Genomic DNA, 25,722 nt, shown 5'->3' with positions numbered 1-25,722 from the left:
ACATACACAAGAAAAGGGGCTCCACCATTATTCCATTTGCAGTGCCGCTATGTGAGAGTACCAGTGATTACCCTGAATGTACCACAATTTTGTAGCTTTGACAGCATTTTATGAATCATCGTCGACCGTTTCATTAGTTACCGACTTAATCCCCCATACTGGCATCGCCACTGCATGGCGCTCATTATGGTTTTTCTTGCTTTCCGCAATTGCGTGAGTCGTGTTTCTTGAAACACCTTCAGATATGCAGTTTTGATCAAAGGCGATATCTGAGTTATGTCTTGTGAGAATTTGCAGCAGTTGTAATCACTGGAATAGAGCCACAAAAGTTTCGAACTAACGCAGAAAGGAGTAGAATCTACACCTAAATATTTTCATTTGCTTGGAATGTGAAGGCCAAATATAATATATAATATCTATATAATATATAATAATATAATATATAATATAATATCTGGCAATGAAATAAGTTTATTTTTCTTAAGAGTGTAGAGCTCAAAGTGCACACAAGCCCCCTGTGTAGATAAGTGGTGTTTATAAGATGCATAATTTTTACACTGTTTTTTTTTCAATTAGTTTCGCACACCATTCCTGCCAGAATGTAGAAAAACAAGCCAAAAAGCGGCTCGCACTAATAAATTTACATTGTATTCGCCTCGATGGCATTGCGTAATAATTTTTCAGGAGACATTATTATTCCCTAGCGAAAGTATTGGATTAGTGAGCTGTGCGTGCAATTTGGTGGGTGCCAGAAGAAAAACAATGGTGCCAATATTTGGAATTACACGTTGCACACGCACCAATTATCTTTCCGGCTTATGAATGCAGGCCTGTTACAATATGATGTAGCAAACTCATATGCGTTTTCTTGCTTTGCTTGTATGTGTAATGAAAAACGTTTTGGTTTTCATTGTATATTTCCTGAGATTCGTACTTATTAACCCTTGGATACGTTTATGTGTGTTAATGTGACATATGTGTGCTCATAATCATGTCTTGAATAAAAGCATTCAAAACTTTCATTTGGGATGTTCTTGCACGGCCAGCAACACATACGGCAATTAGCCGATATAATGTACAGCATACCGTATCGTGATATATCAAAGCGTAAAATTCATGCTTTTATATGTCCAAGATATAATTTCGCATCGCGCATACTAGACAAGAAATTGAACTTGGTATATTGATTTCAAAGAACGTTTAGAAATTGCGCAATTTATATATTCCTAAATTAAACTCAGACTAAAATAATGCTTTTTGTGAAGAAGTGCACGAGGAACATGCCAGTCAATGGCATCGTGATCGCTGCGCGTGCTGGACCTGACGGATGCGCTGCCGCTGTGTTCGCCGCTGATCTGCACAGTCCTGCTGATTAAGTCCTGTTGATCTGCTGAATAAACCCCCCATTCTTACATTTGGTGGAGGTGCTGGGTAGATCTATTCCCTCGCCCTGGAACTCCGCAGCCGTACATTACCACCTCCTGCGATGCCTGAGGACGTTAACTACCAAGCCGTACAAGTTGGCTCGGCCATTATCTGTCCCGGTTCCCTCCGCCAGCGAGACCCCGCCATCTTCAGCGGCACTGACGACCACGACGTCGAGGACTGGCTCACATCCTATGAACGAGTGAGCGCTTACAACAAATGGGACGCGGAAACAAAGTTAAGCAACGTCATTTTCTATCTCACCGCGTGGCGTAGCAAACCTATGGTTTCGAAACCATGAAGCGGACATTCAATCATAGTCCGCGTTTAAAGCCAGCTTCTCTGAAGTTTTCGGCCGACCAGCTGTGAGGAAACTCCGCGCTGAACAGCGTTTGCGTGCGCGGTCTCAGCAGGTTGGCGAAAATTTCACGCGTTATATCGAGGACGTCGTCGACTTGTGCAAGCGCGTTAACGCACAGATGTCAGAGGCCGAGATGATCAAGCACATTCTGCAAGGCATCGATGACGATGCCTTTCAGATGCTGTCGGCTCGAGATGTGCGCACAGTCTTGGAAGTGGGCACACTGTGTCAAAGTTATGATGAACTGCGGAAACAAAAGGCCATAACTCGCGCGAACGCCATGCACTCTGAGTCCCTTGCTGGCCTGACAGATGCAGGCGAATATTCTGCGCTCCTGCCACAAATAAGAGCTTCATACGGGAAGAACTGGCTCGACAGCTCTCCCTTATGTCCTGCCATCAAGAACCTTCCTCACACCTAGCTCCCAGTTTGCGCCACATTATTCAAGAACAGGTATCTGAATCTCTTCCTCCATCCCCTCAATCCATGCCTGTTGCAGCGCCGTTAACATATGCGGCTGTTGCGGCCCGACCACCCCCTACACATGCTCCACCGCCACCTGCCTACGTTCAGCCGCCTCCTGCGCCTGCGCGGGACCCTGCTCAGTTTATGCGACCGGCTCGAAGACCACGTAATCCCTGGCGCACGACGGATAACCGGCCAATTTGTTACACTTGCAGGCTTGTAGGACACATTTCTCGTTATTGCCGCAACCGTCTCCCGGTGTCGGCACCACCTCCTCATGGTTCTCCATACTGGTCTCCGATGCCTCAGTATTCCGCGCCGACTGAACCTCCAGCCCGCCTTCAATTCTCCCCAGACCGCTCAGCCATGTCCGACCGCCATTCACCGTCGCCGCGACGCCGCTCTGTCTCTCCGATGCGACGTCGACAGAACGCTTCACATGAGGAAAACTAGAGGCTGCAGTTCCTGAGGCGAGAACTGCGACCCCGTCGAATTTCCCAAGTCCTCATCTGTCGCCGACAAACCTAATTGAAGTTTTCGTCCAGGGTGTTGCTGTCATGGCTCTAATTGGCACTGGTGCTGCGGTTTCGGTAATGGGCGCAAAACTATGTGGCACTTTAAAGAAAGTGAAGACGCCAATTGCGGGACTTTCGTCGCGAACGGCCAGCGCTCAGCATATCAAGCCTTTAACAGCCTGCACCGCTAGAGTAGTTATCTAGAATTCCATTTATACGATTGAGTTCGCCGTGCTGCCAAGTTGCTCGCACGCTGTAATTTTAGGCTGGGATTTTCTGTAGCGTCATGCTGCTATTATCGATTGTGCTCGAGCTGAAGTGGGGTTGTCGACTGTGCCCGATGCCTTACCAGACGCTGATCAACCAAATTCCTGTGCTAAAGCCCTCGTCGCCGAAGATATCGACCTTCCTCCCTGCTTTTCAGTGCTTGTTCGTGTCGCTTGTGCCTCTATTAGCAATGACACCGTTCTCTTCATACCAGCCCATACTTTCCTGCGCCGTAAGTGCCTTCCATTGCCCTACGCAGTGCTCGTTATTTCCGCTAGCCTTTCCATGTTGTGCGTCTCTAACCCATTTAACTCCCCTACTGCTTTGCGCCATGACGAATGCCTCGGAAGTATCCAGCCAATCGCATCTCTTCTGATCTCTGAGGAACCGGATGACACGCCGCACTGTGCCGTGACTGCGCTCAGCCCCCTTTAACCTGCGCCCGCTCCCCCCTCTACAGACTTGTTCCTCCGTTCCATCGATGCCGATCTTTCTCCAGAGCAGCGCAGATAGCTTTTGAACCTACTACATCACTTTCGCTCCTCCTTCGACTCTCATCAAAGTTCTTTGGGCCAAACATCTACAGTCACTCATCGCATCGACACCGGCATCCACGCACCACTGCGACAGCGCCCCTATCGTGTGTCTGCAACCGAACGCCAGGCTATTGAAGAGCAAGTCGACTAAATGATCCAGAGTGGCATGATTCAGCCTCAAGCAGCCCTTGGGCCTCACCTGTTGTCCTCGTAAACACAAAGATGGTTCTATCCGCTTCTGTGTCGATTATCGCCGCCTTAATAAGATTACGCGAAAGGACGTTTATCCTCTCCCACGCATCGACGACGCTCTCGTTTGTTTGCAAGGCGCCGAACTCTTTTCTTCCCCTGATTTACGTTCCGGGTACTGGCACGTCCCCTTGGAAGCGGCTGATCGCCCCAAAACTGCCTTTGTAACCCCCGACGGCTTGTACGAATTTACAGTTATGCCGTTTGGCCTTTGTAATGCTCCGGCAACATTTTAGCGGATGATGGACACCATTTAGCGTGGCCTAAAGTGGAAGACGTGCCTCTGCTACCTCGATGACATTGTCGTCTTTTCTCGTGACTTTGACACACACCGCTACCGTCTGAAGCACGTTTTGACCGGCCTATCTGATGCCTGAGTGCAGCTGAATTTGAAAAAAATGTCGTTTTGCCGCCCACCAGCTCACCATTCTCGGCCACGTTGTTTCCAAAGAAGGTGTATCTCCAGACCCTGCCCAACTTCTTGCCGTAGCAGCCTTTCCAAAACCGACTTCCATCAAAGATCTACGTAGCTTCCTCGGGCTGTGCTGTTACTTTCGCTGCCATTGCTGCTCCCTTGAAAGAACTTCTGTCCGGCAGTTCCGGCCTTTGGTCGTGGTCACCAGCGTGAGACGATGCCTTCAGTGCTTTACGACACATCCTCAGGGCACCCCCTGTCCTACGTCACTTCGACCACACAGTGCCTACTGAGGTCCACAGAGACGCCAGTGGTATTGGTCTCGGCGCTGTGCTCGCTTAGCGCAAAGCAGGTTGTACTGAATACGTGGTCGCCTATGCTAGCTGAACACTAACGAAGGCTGAATCCAATTACTCTGTCACTGAAAAAGAGTGCTTAGCGATTATTTGGGCTCTTACTAAATTCCGCCCTTACCTCTATGGCCGCCCTTTTGACGTAGTGACGGGCCATCATGAGCTTTGCTGGCTTTCTTCACTGAATGACCCGTCCGGCAGACTGGCAAGATGGGCTCTTCGCCTTCAGGAATATGATGTCCGCGTTGTTTACCGCTCTGGCCGCAAACATCACGACGCCGATGCACTTTCCCGCTGCCCCCTTACAGCTGAGGTCGTGAGCATTTCCTCTTCCGATGATTCCCCGCCATCGCTTCACATCAATGACATGCCGTCAGCGCAGCGGCAAGATCCTTGGATAAACTCTATCCTCGATTTTATATCCAATCCTGCAGCTGCTTCTCCATCGCGTGCTCTCCGCCGCCATGCGTACCACTTCGCCATTCGTGATAACTTCCTCTACCGCCGCAACTACTGCGCAGATGGCCGCAAGTGGTTGCTAGTTATTCCCCGGCAGCTACGTTCGCATATTCTGTGACTATTTCCACGCTGACCCGCAATCCGGTCACGTGGGCGTCTTCAAGACATACACTCGTCTCCGGCTGTGCTACTACTGGCGGGGTATGTACACCTTTCTACTCAAGTACGTTCGCTCATGCCTCACCAGTCAACGTCGCAAGCCATCTCCTCACGTTCTGCTGGAGAGTTGCTGCCGTTAACTGAATTTTCAGTTTTGCAGGAGTTCCTTTCTGACGCAATTCTTAGGCAAAGAGCATTTCAAAGAAGAGTAAAAAGAAAATAAACAGCGCTTGTAACGACATAAATATAATAAACATCTTTAAAAATTTTGCTTGATAAATCTCAAAAACATTAAAAAAGCAGCGCCTAAATTTCACATCAGAAATGATTGTAATCGGCCTGAGAAGGGTTTTAAAATAGTAAGAATCGCACCAAATTCTGTTATACAATAATCAGATGTCCAATAGATGCCACCATATCTTGTCACCAATTTTAAGCAAAGAATAGAATATAAAGTACTCTTTAAGTTCGTAAATAATGTTTAAGGCAATTGAGCTGATTTCTTGTTTGAGCTTCTAAACGCATTTGTAATGTCATCCATGGAGTACAGACCTTTCTGAACTTAATGAAAACCTAACGGCAGTGAGTGAGTAGGACAATAGCAATCATGGCAAACAGCAATCTTCTCCTGAAAATAATGGACTCTGTTTCCTTTCATTCTCGCCTTTACTAATATAACAATATTAGTTTGTTCACACTGCCATCTGAGAATGCGCAGATAAATGGGGTAGGCATTTCTACCTTGTTTCTGGTACTGCCAGCATCTTGAATGCAAAGGATATTTATTGCTACGGCTTTTTATTCTGATAAATCGCTTTACTATTGTACTTTCCAAGACTATCCGTCTGTTAAAGGCCAGAAACGTTGCTGCCGCAACCCTCTGAAGTAAGTATGCAAGAATATGTTTACAAAAATATAAAGCCTGCGAAGGCCGACATTGTTATCACTGCACAGTTTCGGCTTAAAGCTTCAAGAAAGTCACAAGACATACCTAGCATGCACGCCAAGAGCAAATCTTGAAGAAGTGCAAGAATGGTTGCTGTCTTTCTGTTAACGAAAGCTATGCTGAAATCTACTTAGTTATATATACAGTGCGTGAGGTATTTTTTGAACTTTTCTTAAACAGCTGAATAAAAAGATTGTCGGCCATAACAGTTCTTGGTTTATTCGCAATGTCTAAGATGTCACCAACTCTATTCGTCTATGGTTAAGGTGAACATAGCGCGCACGAAGAGTTCAGTGGCCACGCAAATATTTTAGGCAATATATATATATATATATATAGATATGTGTGTGTGTGTGTGTGTGTGTGTGTGTGTGTGTGTGTGTGTGTGTGTGTGTGTGTGTGTGTGTGTGTGTGTGTGTGTGTGTGTGTGTGTGTGTGTGTGTGTGTGTGTGTGTGTGTGTGTGTGTGTGTGTGTGTGTGTGTGTGTGTGTGTGTGTCAAAAGACACGTCTTTAAAAATTTTCAAGCCGATATGCTGAAAAAAAAACATGCATATTTCCAGGAACGAGCACTGAACTTAGCCAGAATATAAATTCTTGACCGGCACTTGCGTTCGCTATTCAAGTGGCGATGTTTCACAGGCATTTTTCTTGAATATGAGTGTTTTGGAGAGTCATTGACCAGTACAGTTATTATTGATACTAGCAGGAATGAATGAAATAAATGTCTAAATCAACATAGTGCATTAGACCAGAGTGTATTTGAATAAGGTAACCTCTCAAATATTCAAATTATAGTTTTGGCTAGATAATAGCGCAGAAGCAACGAACTTCCGCAATAGAGTAACTCGCATGATTCTTACACTTCTACTGATGTGTTGTATGACATTATTTTACGGAAGATATCAATGATATAAAATATTGCTTTTATCATGAATATTTTACTGCGGCAATGTTCACCCTATAAGCTGCATTACTCATTAACACGCGAAAACATTTAATCTACTCTAATGCTTCAGCAACTTTACCCATATTCTTCAGCAAGTGAGCAAATCATGCGTGGATGACCCTTCAAGATTTCGGAGTCATCCAAAAAGACACATTTTGTCGCTAAGTGGTAAACAACGCTTGGAAAAGTCCAACAGGCAATGACCATATTTTTCATACAAATGGTGATCGTTTCGCCTAATCGTTTTCAAAATCGCCAAACATAAGCCGTTTCTTATAAGCTCGTCTCATATAATTGAACGTTTGTTAGCAATTCCGTTTGTAAACCAGTGAGGACAATATATTTCTAAAATAATTGGAAGCAGTTGTGTGTTTGCAAGCACTTATCATTAAACACAGCTTAGTGAAATCAATTATAACCGCGAAAGAGCGCCCTATATGGATGGCTATTCATTAACATTCTTTATTACGCTACTACTAACGAATTAGACCCTTTATTGTATAAGGCAAATGAGATGAGTTTAGGCTGCACTAAACGACTAACTTGAGATTCTTAGAAAATTTTCAAAATGGATGCACAGAAATGAAGCGACGAAAAAGACTTCTGTAAATTATATACGTGATGTCCAACTATGGGTCTCACTTTTATAGCATCCGCTGTTTCCTCAGCTGTGTCAATGTTTCTACCATGCAGCAAGAGTACATAAGTGTGTATTTTCTACACTTCCGCATACCTCTATGCCGGATTAGCCCGAGAACATTCGAAGTCGGAGAGATGAATTGTTCGAGACATCTGACCTAGTCATTGATGACTCTGGAATATCTCCTCTTAGGCTTCCTAAGTTACGCGTGAAGCAGAAATCAAGCCACCCCTAAGCAATTGTGCAATCTATTTCGCTAAGAGAAAATGTTGATATTCCAACTCAGCTTGAACAAAACGTAAGAATTAGATTTCTCATTATTACTACGCAAGGTACATTTAAATATTGTGAGGGGGCGCTCAAAGAAAGAAGACGTTGAAGTGAGTCATATACATTCTCGGCTGGACATGCTGTCATATTGTGCTGTCCCTGACTGCCTACTGTGCCTGCGTCTCATCTGATAATTGTCATCAAAGCCCTGACAACTCTGGTGGATTTGAGGTCTGATGTCCCGTACCCCCCGTTCAGCCAGAGTACCAGTCCTACATTCGTGGACACGCCTGTTCACAATTCAAGCTACCGGAAATGGGGCCCACTACCTGACGTATCAACTGCGCAACCCGGCGTCGACGCAATGCCATACGCGACACTCACGTATGCGACGCTTCCGAACCCCCAGTCCCCAAGACTTTTGTGGGGACAGCTTTGAAGACGTGGACATTATGAGCGGGTCGCCGCGTTCAAGCTCTGGGGCGCCACCACCATGTTTCAAAACGTCTAATTCAGTCTTGAGGACGGCGATTGGACCCTGTTCGAGAACCGTGAAGGGCAGTTATCCTTCTGGGGTGAGTTTAAGCTCCGCCTGGTACACGTGCGGCATCTTAGGTAGCAGAGAACGGGCCAAACTTTCTCTATAATGAAGAGTGCAGAAGCCCAAAAAGAAAATGTCGATCCACAATGTTAGAGGACAAAAAGCTGCTCCACCTCAAGCGTGCCGTCAAGGAGCAGCTTTTTGCTGGCCTCGTCCGCAGCCCTCCGACAACTGTCGTACAGTTCCTTGCGGAGTCAACAAATGAGGGAGGGCTACAGCAAAGAGCTTCGGCCTACGATCGTAACGTGCACGCCGCCTCCACGTCTGCCGAATTACCATCGCACGCCATCGACGCAGTTGCGCTACTAGAGCTGGTCCGTTTGTGTGCGACGAACTCCGACAGCTTTATGGCTCCTCATGCCCCTTCCTTTTAAGGAAGGGGGAATGCCATGGGGCCGCTTCGGCAAATAACGAAGACGTTGAAGTGTGTCAGCTCCGCTACCGGCAGGACGTGCTGTCAAGCTGGGCTATCGCTGACTTCCTACTGTGCCCACGTCTCATATATTTTCATCAACGCTGGGACAATAAAAATGAGAAGGGATCAAAGCTGCTGAACCGAATATAGAGCGAAATCATTAGCTTCGGGTGATGAAGCATTCCTCTTACGCTTCCTCTTCTTCTTCTTTTTCTTCTTCGTCGTCTTCTCGTAGCTACGCCTCTTCACGACGTAGCTGCGGCCCCCCGAGTTCTGTAAAACCTACCGCAGTGTAGCTTTCGCTACAATATTCTTACGGATGGAGGGCGTTTATTCACAGACGATGGGGAAGTAACTAGAGCCGATACTTATAGCCAAATCCGTGTCCTTCGCGCTTCTTCAGCCTCTTTTTCTGTGCACATGGTAGTATTCCGTTTTTCAACACAGTCACTGCGATGCACGTGACAATTTCCGAAGTAGCCGGCGAAGCTTGTCCTGGAGCAACTGAAGGTAGACGACAGACGCAGCCATTCAGACGAGTTACATGGCCGACATGGCTGGTGCGGAGTGTGCAGTTTTCTTTATCTTTATAAATTACAAAATTTATAGCGCTCCACCGACGCAAGGCAACAGCTAAGCCTCGCATAAGGCTCTCAATCGCCCCTGCCGAGCAGCAATGCTAGCAGAGCCGCTCCGCTCATGCCGGCATTTTTTTCTGCTCAGTGACAACTCTCGTGCTCTGTTTTACTTTTCGTACACATTTACGTCTCGGCTGGCTGCACTTGCGCGTGGCATTTTTGTGCTCTGGTCATATTTTGTGCCACGATTTGGATGTCAATGGAATGTTTTGCTGCGGCGCGAGGAGCCGGCGGTGCTCGCTCGTGCCACTAATGCTGCTTCCATTCTTTTGTTGCGAAAGCAACACTACGCTAGTCATCGAGACATTTCGCGTGGTACAGCGTGGACCAAGCTGCGCATCTGCGAGGAGCCGCGTGACGTTAGAGGCAGCAGCTGGTGTGTCGGAGAGGACTTCGCGGCCGCACTTCGCCGCGCGCTCCGCTGGGGCCGGTGATTGGTTGGTTGGTTTGCTGTGTTTAACGTCCCAAAACAACTCAGGTTATAATAGATGCCGTAGTGAAGCACTCCGGAAATTTCGAATGCCTGGGGTTCTTTAACGTGCACTAACAACGCACAGCACACGGGCACCTTGCTTTTCGCTTCCATCAAAAAGCGGTGCCGGTGAAGTGACGCCGTAAACACAGCCGGCCCCAGCCGCGCATGACTCACTGCATTGGTTGTGCAGAGAAGTGGTGTGTGGTGTATATATATATGTAAGAGCGCGCAGCCAGTATCGACTAACTGTGGAGAAGGAGAGCTCAGCCGTTGCTCAGCGCGCAGCCTCATCTTTCCTAAGCGTAGCATTGACGCTGCTGCTTTCGCAACTCAACTAGGTTTAACGGGAGCTAAACCAGTGCCAATGTTTGCCTGCATCGTACGCCTGCTGGTTCTACACACATTCGTCATTCGTACCGGCGCATATCTCTGCGAATATTGAACATTGTCTCACGCAATGCTGCACAGCCTTCCAATTCACTGCCTACCCTTTTTACTCCATCGCCACATCTGGCTAACTGGCTCGCCTCCGGGAACTTTTTCCTTCATAATAGCCTCAACTCATTCGTAGCTTACAGACCTGTCCAAAATTGCGTTGAAGTTCGCCGGCATCCATTTACACATATGTGCTTTTTTTTATATACTCAGGTTCAGCCTTGTTTAAAGTTTCCCTTTTTTTTCCGAGTGCTCTATTCACATTGCCGTCGGCTGACCTGAACGTCTCTAAACGACTATAGTTGAGTTCCGATGCTGGCAAAATACGAAAATGCATTTCGGTGTGGTGGTGCCCGTGAACGAACAGAGGTGGTTGAAATTGAAGTTGTTTTACCACTGTTTCTCCACGTCGAGATGGCCTTGCTCCTGACGCGAACATCTCACTTCGCGCCGCATGAACCAGTCAAGACGCGGCGTTGCATCTCGTTGGCGTCAGCAAAAGCTTTCCTAATTATTTTTGACCCTGACTTTGACTCCATATGAGTTCTTACCGCCTTAATGACACAGGATTCAACGGTATGGCAGCGCACAATTGATGTCTTAAGTAACAGTGTCCATGTTTTTTTTTTTTTGAGTTGGTTGCGCTAGCTGATTGAGGACTGAGCTCAGTGGTCTCTCAAACTACTCGTAGCGGTGGCAGTGTGGTAGCGCATTTACACGGATGCCACGTGGCATCTTCGGCAACACTGAACAACGATCCAGTCTCGTGGACGATGGCACTTGACTGTGTTCGAACAGTAACTACGCCTTCACATACACTCGTCGGGACTGATCACCGATTGCCATCTTATCGCAACGAAATAGAGCGCGCCGAGGATGTATTTGATTAAGGTTTTATAATGATGCACACATGACTAAACAGAAATCTATGGACCATATATAAAAATCCAACTTCTCCAACTAGAGACGCGGAAACGGGAAATCCTTTAAAAGGGCAGACATTTCTTTATTTCAATGCCATTGTATAAATACACCTGCCGAAGTCTCTAAATTTCCGTCAACCACCCTATGTCAGAGTGCCTGTAGCAGACGCCTGACTCAGAATATGGCAGCATTTTATTCACGACGGATGAATATGATGATGTGTTATCTCACTTTACACTTTCACATCTATCTTCGTCCCCCTCTAAGTCGCGGGTCAGGTGTCCACAGAAAGAAGTAGGACTAATATTGCGCCTTTCCCTTTCTGTGAACCAATTTTGATAATACTTTTTTATAATATATTTGTTGCAGTTAGCGTATTTAACAAAAGGTCACTACAAAATGTCAAAATGTCTACAAATACGCTCTATATTTAGCCTTTAGTTGCTAATTCCCAAAAATGCTGCAATGAAACCACTTTGCTAGGTTTTGATCGGTCACCTCTTTTACGCGCTCATGCCTGGGTCTACAAGCATGCAATTTTGTGGGTACACAGAATTTGTTATATGGGATGGCCTGTGCAACCTGGGCCTTTGATATTGCATGCGCTGTCGTATTACACTGGCCTAGTAGGTGCAAAATTGATATTGAAATCTCGCATGTGTGCTCTCTCGAGTTGTCACAGATGATATATCATTCAATTACTTCCCAGTTACTACTGTAGAGTCGTAACCTACTGCATCAATATTTCTCAATAATATAAAAGTCCCGCTATTTCCATAGATTTTCAGTGGAGAACATATAAGCCACTCGAAGAGTGTCATAATAGAGGGAAAGATGCGATGGAAGCAAGATGCATACCCCCTTATAGGCAGATGCCACACTGTTTTAAATATCAGAACCCTAACCTAATGAACATAACAGGTACTCGGTGCTGCGGTCTGGTTTTGTGTAGCACCCGTGGCGATTGACAGGAGAAGAGCGCAACTGAAGCGAGAAGCACGCGCAGTAGAATGCGTGCACATTGGCGAGAGAGAGAGAGAAATAACATTTATTGCGCCCGCCAAAAGGTTGGTGAGGATCCGAGGCGAAGCTCTGTCCCAACCATGTCCTCCCCCTCAGCCATCGACCTGGATTCCTTGGATATTAGCAGCTGCCAGGGCAAGACGGATGACTTCTCGTTGCCCTTTTTCGTCCTGCTTGAGAAGTAGTGCCTCCCAGGACTCATCTGTTCGGTTAGGTTCTCCAAATCTAGGACACGTCCATATCACATGGATCATGTCTGCTATGCCATCGCAACGTTTGCACCTGGGGCTAAAAATTTCCGGGTGCCACTTGCTGTAAAGCTGGGGAATACTCCAGTCTGTAGCTTACGCCACATAACCTCCTCGCTTTAGGTGAGTTGCTTACACGCTTTTCGTAGTATTGATCTGCCTAATTTGTAATGATTTAGGATATCTTGGTAGGTGTTAAGGTCATCGTCGAACTGCAGGAGCTCCTCATCGCGCAAGGGGTATGGGGTTACGCATAAGTCATCACTGGGATCCCGGAATGTAGCTAATCCTCGGGCCAGTACGTGCGCTTTCTCGTTCCCCCTCAACCCCTGGTGCACCGGTGTCCAAATGAGCGTGACCTGCTCTGCCGGTGGTGAACCACTGGCCAACACTCTTGCTGCTATGGCCGAAATTCGGCCCGCGTCAAAGTTTCTAATCGCTGATTTCGAGTCTGTAACTATATTTTTGACCTGTTGTTGTGTTAGAGCTAGCGTGATGGCCACCTCTTCCGCCTCCGTTGTGGTCGAATTTCGGGTGCTGCAGCAAACTACCGAGCCCCCGTCTTTTCTAGTTGCTACTGAAACACTTTCTCTACCGTTCCCGCATTGTGCGGCATCTGTATATAAGACGTCCTGTCTTCCCTCAAAACGGGCTTGCGGCGCTGTTGCTCTATCACTCCTCCGGCTCTCATGGTAAACGTGATGATGTTTTTGGGGAGCGGAGGTATTTTTAATTTGTCCCTAATCTGTCTAGGTACTTTTTCTGTACGTCTGGAGCATGCTTGCGGCTCATACCCCAGTTTTCCAAAATTCTCCGATCAGTACGACTGCGCAACAGTCTCTGGTATTGTGAAGTCCTTGCAGCTTCAATGAGCGCTTCGAGGGTATTGGAGACCCCTAGTCTCATAATCTTGTTTGTCGATGTATTGGGTGGTAAACCCAGCGCCGTTTTTATCCCTTTGGCGAAGAATGAAACCATAGGATGGAAGCAGACACAGAGTGGTACACAGGACATTGCTGGACTAACAACCGATTTCATTTCAAAAAAACAATCACATTCGTGTACACACTTCAATGAAGAAGCAACGTATGTGCACATAGCAGAAGAATATATATAATGATAATCACAAGTAAAATAAAACGGCCGCCACTGTAGGCTCTCATGTGCGCTGTAAGGAGCTTGAGAACTGAAATTCTTTTTCACATAAGTTCACAGACGTGTCACCTATACAATTCTTATTATATATTGTTACGAGGCGGCAAGCCGACGAAGAAAGGGAACAAAACAAGACCGATAGCGATGATAGATGACGTTTAATTCAAGATGGCGGACCTAGCGCAAGCGCGCCGGCCGGCGCCTGAGCCTGCTTCTTCCTCGCCGTAACACTACCCTTGGCCACCAAGCCACACGAGGCCACCGAGCGATTGTCCCCATCGGTGGATGAAGACGAATTCAACGTTTTCGGTGTTGGCCACTAGAAAAATGGTACGTACCCACCATGGAGATTTGGCCAAGGTGTTTTGTTTAGCACAAACTCAAGCACAAACAATATAAGTCAAAGTTGATCAGATTTATGACATGACGATGATCTTGTATGGATCGGTAATGGGTTTCCGCTGTGATGACTGATGAACCCTTGCCTAGGAAGATTTCACGGCACCGGTTGCCAAGATTTGACAGCTTGGTGCCAGAAACACATCAGACTGCACAAGCTGGGCGATGTCATCAAGTGGGGTGTTGCATCGGGTCGGTAGGGTGGTCTGGTCAACGTCTTGCGTCGGTGTGATCTTTTGGTCAGGCATTTTATGCGCTGTGTCTTGTGATGTGTCCTTGCGTGTTAGTGGCGTCTCAGGTTGGTGGGGTCTTTATATCTGGCTACTTGCATTTCTTCGTGTCTTGTGTGCGGGGCACGAGACATGAGAACGGCAATGTCACTTCGAGTCCGGCTGGCTGGGGAACCGCCAGGCGATGCGTTGTTCCAGGAACCCGCTGCCGACGGAGCAAGAAGGCACAGTGCGCAATTGCTCCAGGCCAGGATGTGGAGTAATAATGACGTACCCCTCCTCTCCAACCAAAATGTTACGAGACATCAAGTCGATAACGAAATGAGACAAAACAAGAACGATGGCCATAGTAACTGATGTTTAATTAAAGATGGTGGACATAGCAAAAGCGCGACTTCCCACACCAGTGCCCGCTACTTCCTCGGCCGTAACAAAATGATATGCTTCCACGATTTGGCATTGGCTCTTTGTTTTACCCCGTCTTATAATGGTGATTTCCCTAGCGAACACCCTGTAGTTATGCTTCCAGTTTTGTTCCGGCAAATTCACCCCCCATAGGAAAGTACAGATCTTTCATGTTCACGATATCGGGAATTTAAACACCGACCCAAGTGTCCACTATACATTTTTTTCGCATGGTAATAGAATACAATACACAACTTTATTTGCACAGGGAAAAAATTTTGTGTCATGGTTAGCAGTGCGCGGTGAATTTTTTCTTATTACCAACCCTCCTGCACAAACTAGGCAGTTTACATGGCTCAGAAAACCCACTTGGACAACTTGACGATTGACGACCTCTTTATGTTATGTAAAATCGTGTGCGCGTAAGGCATTACTTCAATTTTCCTTCTTTACTTTATCTGCCCACTTCGTTGAATTACGTGCATAGGCAACCCTGATTCTATCAAACCTTGCTCTTGTTGCAGAAATCTTCTTGCATGGTGTGAAATTATTCAAAAAGCACAAAAGTATAGGTTATCATCCCACATGGCAGTCACGAGCTGATAGCCATAGTACGCCACATCGGAGACAAAACATCTTCACAATAAACGACAAGATGTAATTCAGGAGCAGTCTACTTTTTTCTGCGGACCCAGATCTCAAGGAGAAATACCAGAGCATTAACGTGTTCCTTCCTATTGTCAACTACTTCCAGCTGAATATATGTCGCTACCACAGCCTGACCAGAAAAGAAGCTTTGTCGTTATGCAAATGATGCCTTGAATAAAAAAACGCTGGCCGCTCTGCAGAATAATTTAGCAAGGTAAAGAAAAAACCAACGATAGCAAAATCACAAATTATTAACCTTCTCCAAATGTGGAAGCTTGAGAAGTTTAAAATGGCAATCAATTTGTGTAAAGGCAACAGGCTTAGCGTGTTTATCAAAACGAAAATCAAAACGAAAGGATATATATGAACATTATTTTTTTTAGAAATAACCTCAGTTGTTAGTCTAGCGTTGGCCAGTGCACCTCCTTATGTCTGCATGCTTCCGCTGGTTTCAATCTTGACCAATATTCACCAACCGGTCCAGCTCTCTACTCTACTGACCGTGCACATCCTTTGTTACAGGGTCATTCAAGACGCCGCGGCAGCATCGCGACAAGTCAGATCCACATAATTAGTCCGCTAGGAGAGGGGCGGTATCTTCATTCGCGCAACAAAACGTTAAGTGGGATTGCAAGTAGTATGACTTTTCCGATTTGCAGAGCCCCTTGGCTGTGGTCGGATATTTCTGGCGGGAGCATCTGCACTGTTTTAACCTCTCCGTCTATGTCTCTAGGAGACCAACAGAATAAGCCCGGGTGCTGCAACCCGAAAAGAACATTTTGTGGCAAGAAGGCAGCTCAGTACCGCAAAGTATGGTTCTGCGTGCACAATCCATCTGATAACCTAACGCGCATTGTCAACTATTGAGGGTTTTGAGGGTTCCCTATCCTCGTTCGTACTGAAATTTCAAACGTGGCCTCGGGATACGCGTACAATGGATAAACTATGCCCGGACAAAAAAGCGACTGCTTTGGTGGCTATCAAGTTAGCGGCATGTTAGTTGTCGTGAAGATGCAGCAAACTTTAGCGAGGCGGGACATCCATCAAGGTTAGCTAAAAAGTAGGCTAGTGACCAGTTGTAGGCGACTATTGTACGTACCCTAGAAATAGCAGGGGAAAGTTATGAGTAGAGCTGCAAATCGTAATAATTAACGAATGATGAACAACTTCTTAACAAATGAAAGAACCCAAAAAGACAAAAAAAGCCCGGTTGTGGATGCTGAACATGAAATTGATTGCATAATGTGCTTTTGCAAAGCCATTGCGCACGATGTGAAGGTAATCGGAAAGTGCCAGGTGGGAAACACAGTTTGATAAAATATCTATTCAGTCTAGATATGAAGAGATAGCAGAATAAACTAGCCAATAAGACCTTCCACAATGACTCTTTGGAATTTAGCAGCATGAGCAATTCAGGATCTCGCCGCAGAATAGATATTAGGCTTTAATTAAACGCCAATGAGGAGAGAGATAATGACTACGTTGCACTGAAAGCTAACTTATTCACACTCGCGTGTCTTCTTTCTTCACATCTAAGCACAGCTAACATCTTCCTTCAATGCTGAGCCAGTAAGCTAGGAATTCCGTCTCACTCTTCAATAAGGCCTAGATACCATCAGATATTTCTTAACCACAGTGGGCATGTCTGCATCGCCGGAAAAGACTGAATGCATTGTAATTATTACTGCGAAAGCAATACTACTGGCACTCTCAAGCCTTCGCGTGACCCGGCCTTAATTACGTCTTAGTCACGTGACGTTGTGACGACACATCCCACGTGACACACGGGCTGGCATAAGCAGCGAACTTGGGTCTCTCGTTTCACTTGGAACGGTTATCTCAGAATCAGCCTGCTAGGACCCTGGCATTCACGTTACCCCTATAGGCCACTAAGGCACGTTCATATCTGTTGGTTAAAGTGGGCTTTATATAGGAAGAAGAAGAACGCTCGGTCACCCGCAGCTAATGCTCTCGCTCAATATTTGGCTTAGTAACGTTGAACCATTGTAATTTTTTTTAATGGCTCACACATGCAGGTGAAATCTGTCCGAAGATTACATACTTTTTACATGTCCGGCCACTTATTCAACGCCAATCAACCATACAAATTCCAGGGGTGTATCTTGACCAAGACGGAAAGGTCATAACAAGGGTCAGGAAAGTAAGGTCCAAAAGCAAGACACTCCTACGTCTTATTAGCACAGTAACCAGTCTCCAGTGGGGAACTAAGGAGACGGAGATCATCAGTTTTTTACAGCCTTTGTCAACTCCCGCCTCATGTATGAATATAAATTTCGTTTCATTACAAGAAGGCATCCTGAAAACCTAGAAAAGCTTAACCAAGAAGCCGTCTGCATTTTCACGGGTCTGCAGAAACACAAACCTCTCAAAAAGCTCTACGTGTACAGCGCCATCAGCCTGCTTGCGGAGGTTGCTGAACAGGGAGAGAGAGAGAGAGAGAAAACTTTTAATGAGCATAATAATCCGTAAAATTCGCAGGAGCTGGGTGGTCGGTGCCCCTAGTCCAGGGCTCCGCGGGCAGCAGCTGACTTGCGGACTAGCTGGATAATCCAGGCTTGCTGGTCCAGGTTGTCGCTGGTCAGGGCCACCTCCCACTGCTTGTGTGTCGGGCATGGCACTATTAACGTTGGGTCAGGTTTGTCCTGGCATTCCCAAGAGATGTGATAGAGTGTGGGGCTTGCACCGCACCAAGGACAGTAACTCGTGTATTTTGTTGGGCTTATCTTATTTAAAATTTGAAGATTAGGGAATGTGTTTGTTTGTATTTTTCTCCAGTCTATAGAGTCTGTGAAAGGAAGTTGTTTGTGTGGTGGTGAGAAAATTCTTCTTTCTAACCGTAGGTGTTCCAGCCTGTCGCCGTAGGGTCCTAGGAGAGGGGTGAGGTAGGGATGGGGATCCGCCCGGTTTGTGAGAGCTCGGGCTAGATCATTCGCTACCTCATTTCCTTCTAGGCCTTCGTGTCCAGGTGTCCATGTAATTGTGTGCGTCTGGGAGATAGAACATAATATTGCACACGCTCTTTTGTGAGGTCTTCCCGCCAGGTAGTCCCTGCAGGTAGGTTGGGAGTCCGTCACTACGTGTGATGACTTCTTTTGGTTGTCTTGTGTTTTTATGGTGACGGCTATTGCCAGTTATTCCGCTTCCACAGGATCCTTGGCATAGATCGAAGCCTGAATAATTGGTCTCTTCTTGTGGTCAACTGCAGCTATTGTGAACTTGCCAGGTTCTCCGTAAGCCCCTATGTCCACGTAGACAACTTCCGCGTCTTTAGACAATTGCTTTTCCAATGCTTTGACTCTGGCTTTCCTTCGACTCTTCTGTAACTCATGGTGCATGTGCTTGGGTATCGGGTTCACATAGATGTTGTGTCTTGTGGATGTCAGAATTTGTGATTTGATCTCAGAAGTTCTTAGTGCCTGGCATAGCCCTAGTTTTGACAGGATTTCCCTGCCCGCCTGCGTTGTTGTTAGGCGTTGTTTCTGACTCTCTAGAACCGCTTCCTTGAGCTCCTCAAAGTTGTTGTGCACTCCGAGTGCTCAAAGACGTTCCGTTGATGTTGTTGGAGGGAGGTTTAGGGCCGTTTTATAGGCTCCTCTTATGATAGTGTCAATGGCCCTTTTATCAGGGAATCTAATTTCGTGATATGGGAGCCCGTAGGTAATCCTGCTAACGACTAGGGCTTGTACAAGGCGGAGGGTGTCCTCCTTCCTCATCCCTTTCCGGTGCCAGGTCACCCTTATAATCATTCTGGAAATTTGGTTGACTGTGGTTTTGAGTGTTTTGATTGTATAATCCACTCTCAAATTGCTTTGCAACCACAGCCCCAAAACTCTGATCTTGTCCTTCTCTTGGATTATCTGGTCTCCTAGAGAGAGCTGAATTTCTCCTGGGGATTTGTAATTTCTTATATGTAGCCTGATAAGTTCGGATTTTTCTGGGGAGCATTGAAGACCGCTCTCCCCGGCAAATTCCTCGACTAGGTCTATAGCGGCTTGCAGAGCTTCTTCTTTTTGCGCCAAGGATCCCTGAGTAGCCCAGATGGTGATGTCGTCCGCATATAAAGTGAAGCCAATATCAGTGCGGGTCAACAGTTTTTTTGCTAAATTTATCATTGCTATGTTAAATAGCATTGGAGAGATTATAGAACCCTGCGGTGTACCTTTGTTCGGCATGGGTACTTTTGGTGATCGGATCTCTCCAATTCCTATGGTGGCTGTGCGATCTGAGACGAAAGCCTTCACGTATTTGAAGATTTTCTCCCCGCAGTTGATATTGTTTAATTCGTGCAATATGGTTTGGTGGCCAATGTTGTCGAATGCTCCTTTGAGATCTAATGCCAGAGTGAAATTTTCGCCTTTTCGGGGTATGGTGTTGATGACTTCTTCCCTAATCCGGAGGAAAGCATCTTGCGTGCAGAGTCCCTTGCGGAAGCCCAGCATGCAGGAAGAAAAGATGTTCTTTTCGTCGATGTAATTTTGGAGCCTTAGGTGGACTACTTTTTCATAGAGTTTTCCCAGGCAAGAAGTGAGGGAGATAGGACGGAGACTCTCCACAGCCGGTGGCTTTCCAGCCTTTGGTATGGTGATGATATCCGCGTGTCTCCAAGCTGATGGGACCTGTCCCTTCTCCTACAGTTCTTCGTTGATGTACTTCTTTAGATCTTGCAGATGTTCGGTGCTTAAGTTCCTAATCATGGCGTAGGTGACTTTGTCTCCTCCAGGGGCAGTGTTTCTTGTAAATGTACGGGCGGCTGAGTAGACCTCCGCCAGTGTTATGGGGGAGTCAAGGGAGGGGTTTGGTTGACCCGCATATGAAGGGAAATCTCGCCCAAAGAGATTGGCGACATTCTTGCTCCGTAGTGTCGTAATCAATTCACCTACTGTGAGCGAATGACTTGTGCATGCAACAACCTGCTTTTCAGACAATAGTAGAGTGAATACTAAGCAAGTTGGCCCGCACCCAAGATGAAAGACGTTGCTGAAAAGGCAATGATACAAAGAAAGGAGGAAGACAAGGACTATGTTGCACTGAAAACAAAGTTATTCACACTCGCGTACCTTCTTTCTTCACATCTAAGCCCAGATAACATCTTTCTTCAATGTCGTGACAGTAAGCTAGGAATTCCACTCACTCTTCAATAAGGCCTAGATACCATCGGAGATTTCTTAACCACAGTGGGCTTGTATGCATTACCGGAGAAAACTGAATACATTGTAATTAATTATAGTTCACACAGGCAAGTGGAATCAGTCCGAAGATTATATAGTTTATACATGTACGGCACCTTATTCGACGTCAATTTACCATACGAATTTAGGGGCGCATTTTGGCCATGACGGAAAGGGCACAATTTTGGTGAGTAAAGTAACGTCTTAGTGCAAGACACTCCTACGCTTTATTAGCAGAGTAACCAGTCTCCAGTGGGGGACTAAGGAGAAGGAGGCACGCCAGGTAAATACAGTACTTCTCAACGCTCGCAACCTGTATGGATACAATTTTCGCTTCATTACAAGAAGGCAGTTTGAAAACATCCAAACATTCAAACGCTCAACCAAGAAGCCATCTGCATTGTCACGGGTCTGCCGAATCAAACAGCTCTCAAAGAGCTCTGCGCGCATAGCGGCGTGAACTTGCTTGCGGGGATGGCTGAACAGGGAATTCTTGCCAAAAGGGATCGGCTAAGCTGTACCCCAGCCGGCTGGTATTTCCTAGAGAAACTTCATGCTGCGCCCTACAAAAGAATTTCATCCTTCAAATAAATATGTGTATCCACCTTGGATCCTGCCAATGTCGCTAACAGATGGCAGGCCATTGCCAAGAGATATGGATCCTGCTACTCGGACCGACGCAAGAGTGTCGCTAAGGCGCATAGCCGCAGCCTGGCGAACAAATTAACGGCTACTGCCACAATAATATGTGCTGATATGGCAGAGACATTAATCCGCACAACCACTGCTCTTAACAGCTACAATAATGTTCCTAAGTATATTCGGGCGGTTGCGTGGGTCGATGTCACTCATCGTGTGATATATGCATCCACACTGCCTATCGTCGATGACGTCGATACTGTGGAAGTAGATCTTGCAGCCCTTTCAAAAGGTGCGCAATGGGTCCTGCAAACCTTTGCAAAATAGAATTCCCAGCACGGACTCTACCGCTTCACGGACTCGTCTCGCGCGTATTAAGTGTGCCGACGAGTGACCTAGAGTCCGCCAAATGCCCTAAAATAAACGGTGATTTATTAGCGACATTCGAGGGCCTCAATTTCAAGCTAAACATTAGAGCGACGATTTCTTGGTTGCCTGTACACGCAGGCGTTTAAGGAAACGAGTGGGCCAGCAGCGAGGCGTGAGCCGCACCATGCAAAATATCGAGTGCACCAAACGCACTTTTCATCATAGCGGGTACCAAAACCGGCCACCTTTAAAGCAATAGCGAGGAAACGACGGCGCAAGGCCGTTGAGCACAACCGCAATGGAAGAGAGGAACGCGCCGAGGAACAGGCACGATCCAGTTCCCCTATGCCGAATGTGTTATCGAGGGCCACGCAGACTTTAGTCCACCGCCTCGAAACTAGCATTCCGTTCCCCATCATTGAGGCAAAAATTTCACAATGACCCCGACGAAGGGATGCGGACAATACTACCCATATAGTATGACGCTATCAAGAGTATTCTGACATTCGAGTCAGGGCTCTTGCCGAAATTCCAGTTGCCATCCACCCGGCCAGCTACATCAACGGGTTACTTCCCCTGTCTCTCGACAAAGCGGCCGTCGCCATGCACTGGGCAAAGCTAGGAGAGTTTGATTACTTAGGCCCCAAAGCCAAGCTTTATGGGAGTGTCAAAGACAATCAAACCAGCACCCACCTCAGCCGCCATGACTGTAGTGGGGCCAGATGCGGGGCTGTCAATAAACGTGTTTCAATCAATCAGTCAATAAGGAAACAGAAGGTGTACTAGCGCATTCTTGAGCAAACATAGTTATTACCGACGCTTCCGAAATCTCACGTGTCAACGTACCCTGGTACCTTTCAAAAACCTATGTTCAGCTTGAATTTGATGTTTCGTGCATAATTTGCAGTCTTGGCAATACCCGCAAGGTTGGTGCCAGAAGTCTCCAATAGTGACGTGGAATCTTTTTTAATAAGCATAAGAAAACATCGATATGAGAGATTTTGGAAGCCTAGGCGACCATTGGGTACGGTGAAAGATGTAGTACAACAATTTCCGCTTCTACCAGAAATTTCTAGATTGCTTACAGGCCAGTGAAGAAACACATTAGAAGTGAAGAAAGAAGGTGTGTGGGTGTAAGTAATCGTTGTCAGTGCAGCCTCATCCTTATGTTTATGTGTGTCATCTGTGTATCTTATTATATCGGCTGTGCAGACACAGCATCGGGTGCAAAAGAACTACACTGATACCTTGTCCACTGGCGTCAGTAGAAGGAAAGGCGGGCGCTGTCTCATCAAAATGGCGATTTACCGGACTTGTAGGGCTTGGTTGGGCTTTTGGAATACCTCTCCATATTCGTTCGATCGTAAGAAGAGCACCTCACACTTGAGAACGTTGTTTAAATGGGACGCAGTACAAATAGAGCTTCGTACTAAACGACAGAGGTATGATTCAAACCCGAGGAAGCAGTTTAGCTCTTTCTTGCGTTGCTGACGGGGAAGTAATTTACACCCGCAATTTTTAGGGATTTCGCTGGATGCCTACTTTCCTAAGGACAAAGACTGATACTTTCGGTTGTGATGCGACATTCTTAGTACAGATCTGGAGGCCGGCTTGAGCAATGCAATGCGAACGCATGTAAGACGGCGCAAGGCGTAGGCAAAACCAGAAGAAAATGATATCATGCACATAACACAGGCTTTCTTTCTATTTCATTCCAGGAAGCCCAGTTTATATCATGCACTTGAAGGTGGCAGGAGCATTGCACGGTGAGAATGCCATCAGGCCCGCCGTTGTGACGCAGTGGTTACGGCGCTCGACTACTGTTCCTGAGGGTGCGGGCTTGAATCCCGGCCTCGGTGGCCGCTTTTCGGTCGAGGCGACAGGAAGGCGCTCGTGGGCTGTGCGTTGCCATTGTACTTCGAAGAACCTCAGTTGCCTGAAATTTCTGTAGTCCTCCACTACTGCGTCTCCCATAGCCGTAGCTGCATTGGACGTTAAACCCCACCGACCAAACAAAACCGACTGCGGGTATTGCTGCCCTGAATGCGGTTTGGCCTTCAAGGGGCGTTCAAATTTTCAAACAGAACCTTTCGAGTCTGCTAAATTGTGACGCGATGTTTCTTAGAGCTCAAAGCATTGAAAATAAAGGGTCGTAAGAAATACACTAGTCATGATATCTCGCGGAACTTCCATGGTTAGAACGTGATTTGGAGCCTTTACATGGAATGGCAAGCAACACATTTGCAAATCCTAGATGCGCTGGCAACGAAACTTAGTTTGGAAGATCCTATGGAAAATACTTCAACTACGACATATTGCTCATGGCGCTAGTAGTGACTCCGTGAGTGGCTAGCGTTGTTTTTGGAAATTGGTGTCGAGCTGAGGATGCCGTCAATATAAGCTCTTAAGGCCGGCTGGCAGCGCCTCACTTGTACAATTTTTTTTAATTGTACTATTTAAAAGGCTTTGCGTGCCTGATAAAAAGAGGAAACAATGTACTAGGCCATGTCCGGAATGTCGGCAGGCTCGACGTGAGTTTGGTGGTAAGCTTTGAAGGATTCTACTTCGATGGAGCTCTTGCAGACTTTGAAGTTGGCGGTGAAACCTGGGACGCTTGGGTTTCGAAGTCTATCGACGACGGCAGACGTGTCAAGTTTTATCGGTGTTTGCAATTCCATTCACGTCTTCAAATCATTCAAGCCTTTATATTATACAAATATCAACTATCTTAAACTCATTTCTTACTTTGGTGATGTGTATTATACAGATGTGTCCTGCAAAAGGACGGTAGCCAATATCCATTTTAATACTATGCTTAAGATTGTTTACTTCGTCATACACAAAATTTGAGCTGCATAATTCAGTATTCAAGATTTTATATTTGGTCTCCATAAAGCCGTACAGTTGTTCATGCTTGGGTTTTTTTTTTGGTCACAGTGAACGTGGTACTGGTTGTCTAAGCTGCGTCGTGAGTAAGGGAGTCGAATATATCAATATTGTTAAAATGCATAAGCAGGTTCTGAGCATTCACTCGAATCAATTTTGAACAGACTGTCACTGTGAAATATTATATAACTGCTACAGAAATACTCTTATCGCAAGCTTCAACTGGTAATCATTCAATATGGGATCAAATATCGTTTTGTTTTAAGCTTATTGAAAACCATTCAGACGTATAAAAGCCTACCTATAACGTTTATCGCATAAAAATATTTACTCCACATATCATCAATTATATGAGACGGGAATTTGAAGGAGACAGTATACAAGGGAACATATTATGTCAGTACAGAGCACTGAATTTGTACAAGCACTGCAAAGGAGGGTCATTGGAGATACCAAATTTGCTGCTGTTGTAACAAGGCTTGTTGCGCTTTGTATCCGGTAAATGTAATCCTGATTCGCCTGTATGTTCTTTCTCAAAGCTTCATCAGGTTATCAAGGTAGCGTGACCACGTTTCAGTTATTACCACAAAAAGAAGTATCGGACCAGTTTGTAGCAATAAGACTGCACGGACATCAACCCTGCGAATGGCTTATTCGTCGTCGAACTGTCGCAGTAAACCTCTATAAAATTACATTTTTCAAACTCTGCTTTAGAGCACGTCGCATACATGCAGGACGGCCAAGAGCTTAATGGGAAAGACGTGGCTCACTAACGCTCACAAGGGACACATTTTAAGGCAGTGATAAAATTCTATCACCTCGAGTCTTTATTGGTAATTCAAAACGGCAGCTATATTTGACTTATGTATTCAAAAAGCGTTCTCTGTAAAAAGTAAATCAAGTTAATAAAAGCAAACTGCGTTATAAATTTCTTGCTCGGCTACTAACCAACCATTTGCCGCAAAAGTCTAGCATAACTGAATACTTAAATTCGAAGACAAAGTAGAATGTCCTTTCCTCAGTATATGCAGAGCTA

General features: G+C 46.1%; 1 protein-coding gene across 1 annotated transcript in view; it reads right to left on the bottom strand.

Moving 5' to 3' along the window:
- The window catches only part of LOC146170846 (uncharacterized), a 48,973-nt gene extending 42,659 nt beyond the window's left edge, over positions 1-6,314 (bottom strand). The window contains exon 1 of the mRNA XM_084586738.1: positions 6,196-6,314. Coding sequence (XP_084442864.1) covers positions 6,196-6,202 — 7 coding nt within the window. The 5' untranslated portion in view covers positions 6,203-6,314. The remainder of the gene's footprint in view (positions 1-6,195) is intronic.
- Positions 6,315-25,722: the final 19,408 nt, after the last annotated feature.

This window comes from Amblyomma maculatum, unplaced genomic scaffold, assembly GCF_055883805.1.
Source record: "Amblyomma maculatum isolate TAMU_Amacu unplaced genomic scaffold, ASM5588380v1 scaffold_35, whole genome shotgun sequence".
In the NCBI taxonomy this organism is placed as follows: Eukaryota; Metazoa; Arthropoda; class Arachnida; order Ixodida; family Ixodidae; genus Amblyomma; species Amblyomma maculatum.
The sequence above is the reverse complement of the archived record's forward strand: the minus strand, read 5'-3'. Positions and strand labels throughout refer to the sequence as shown.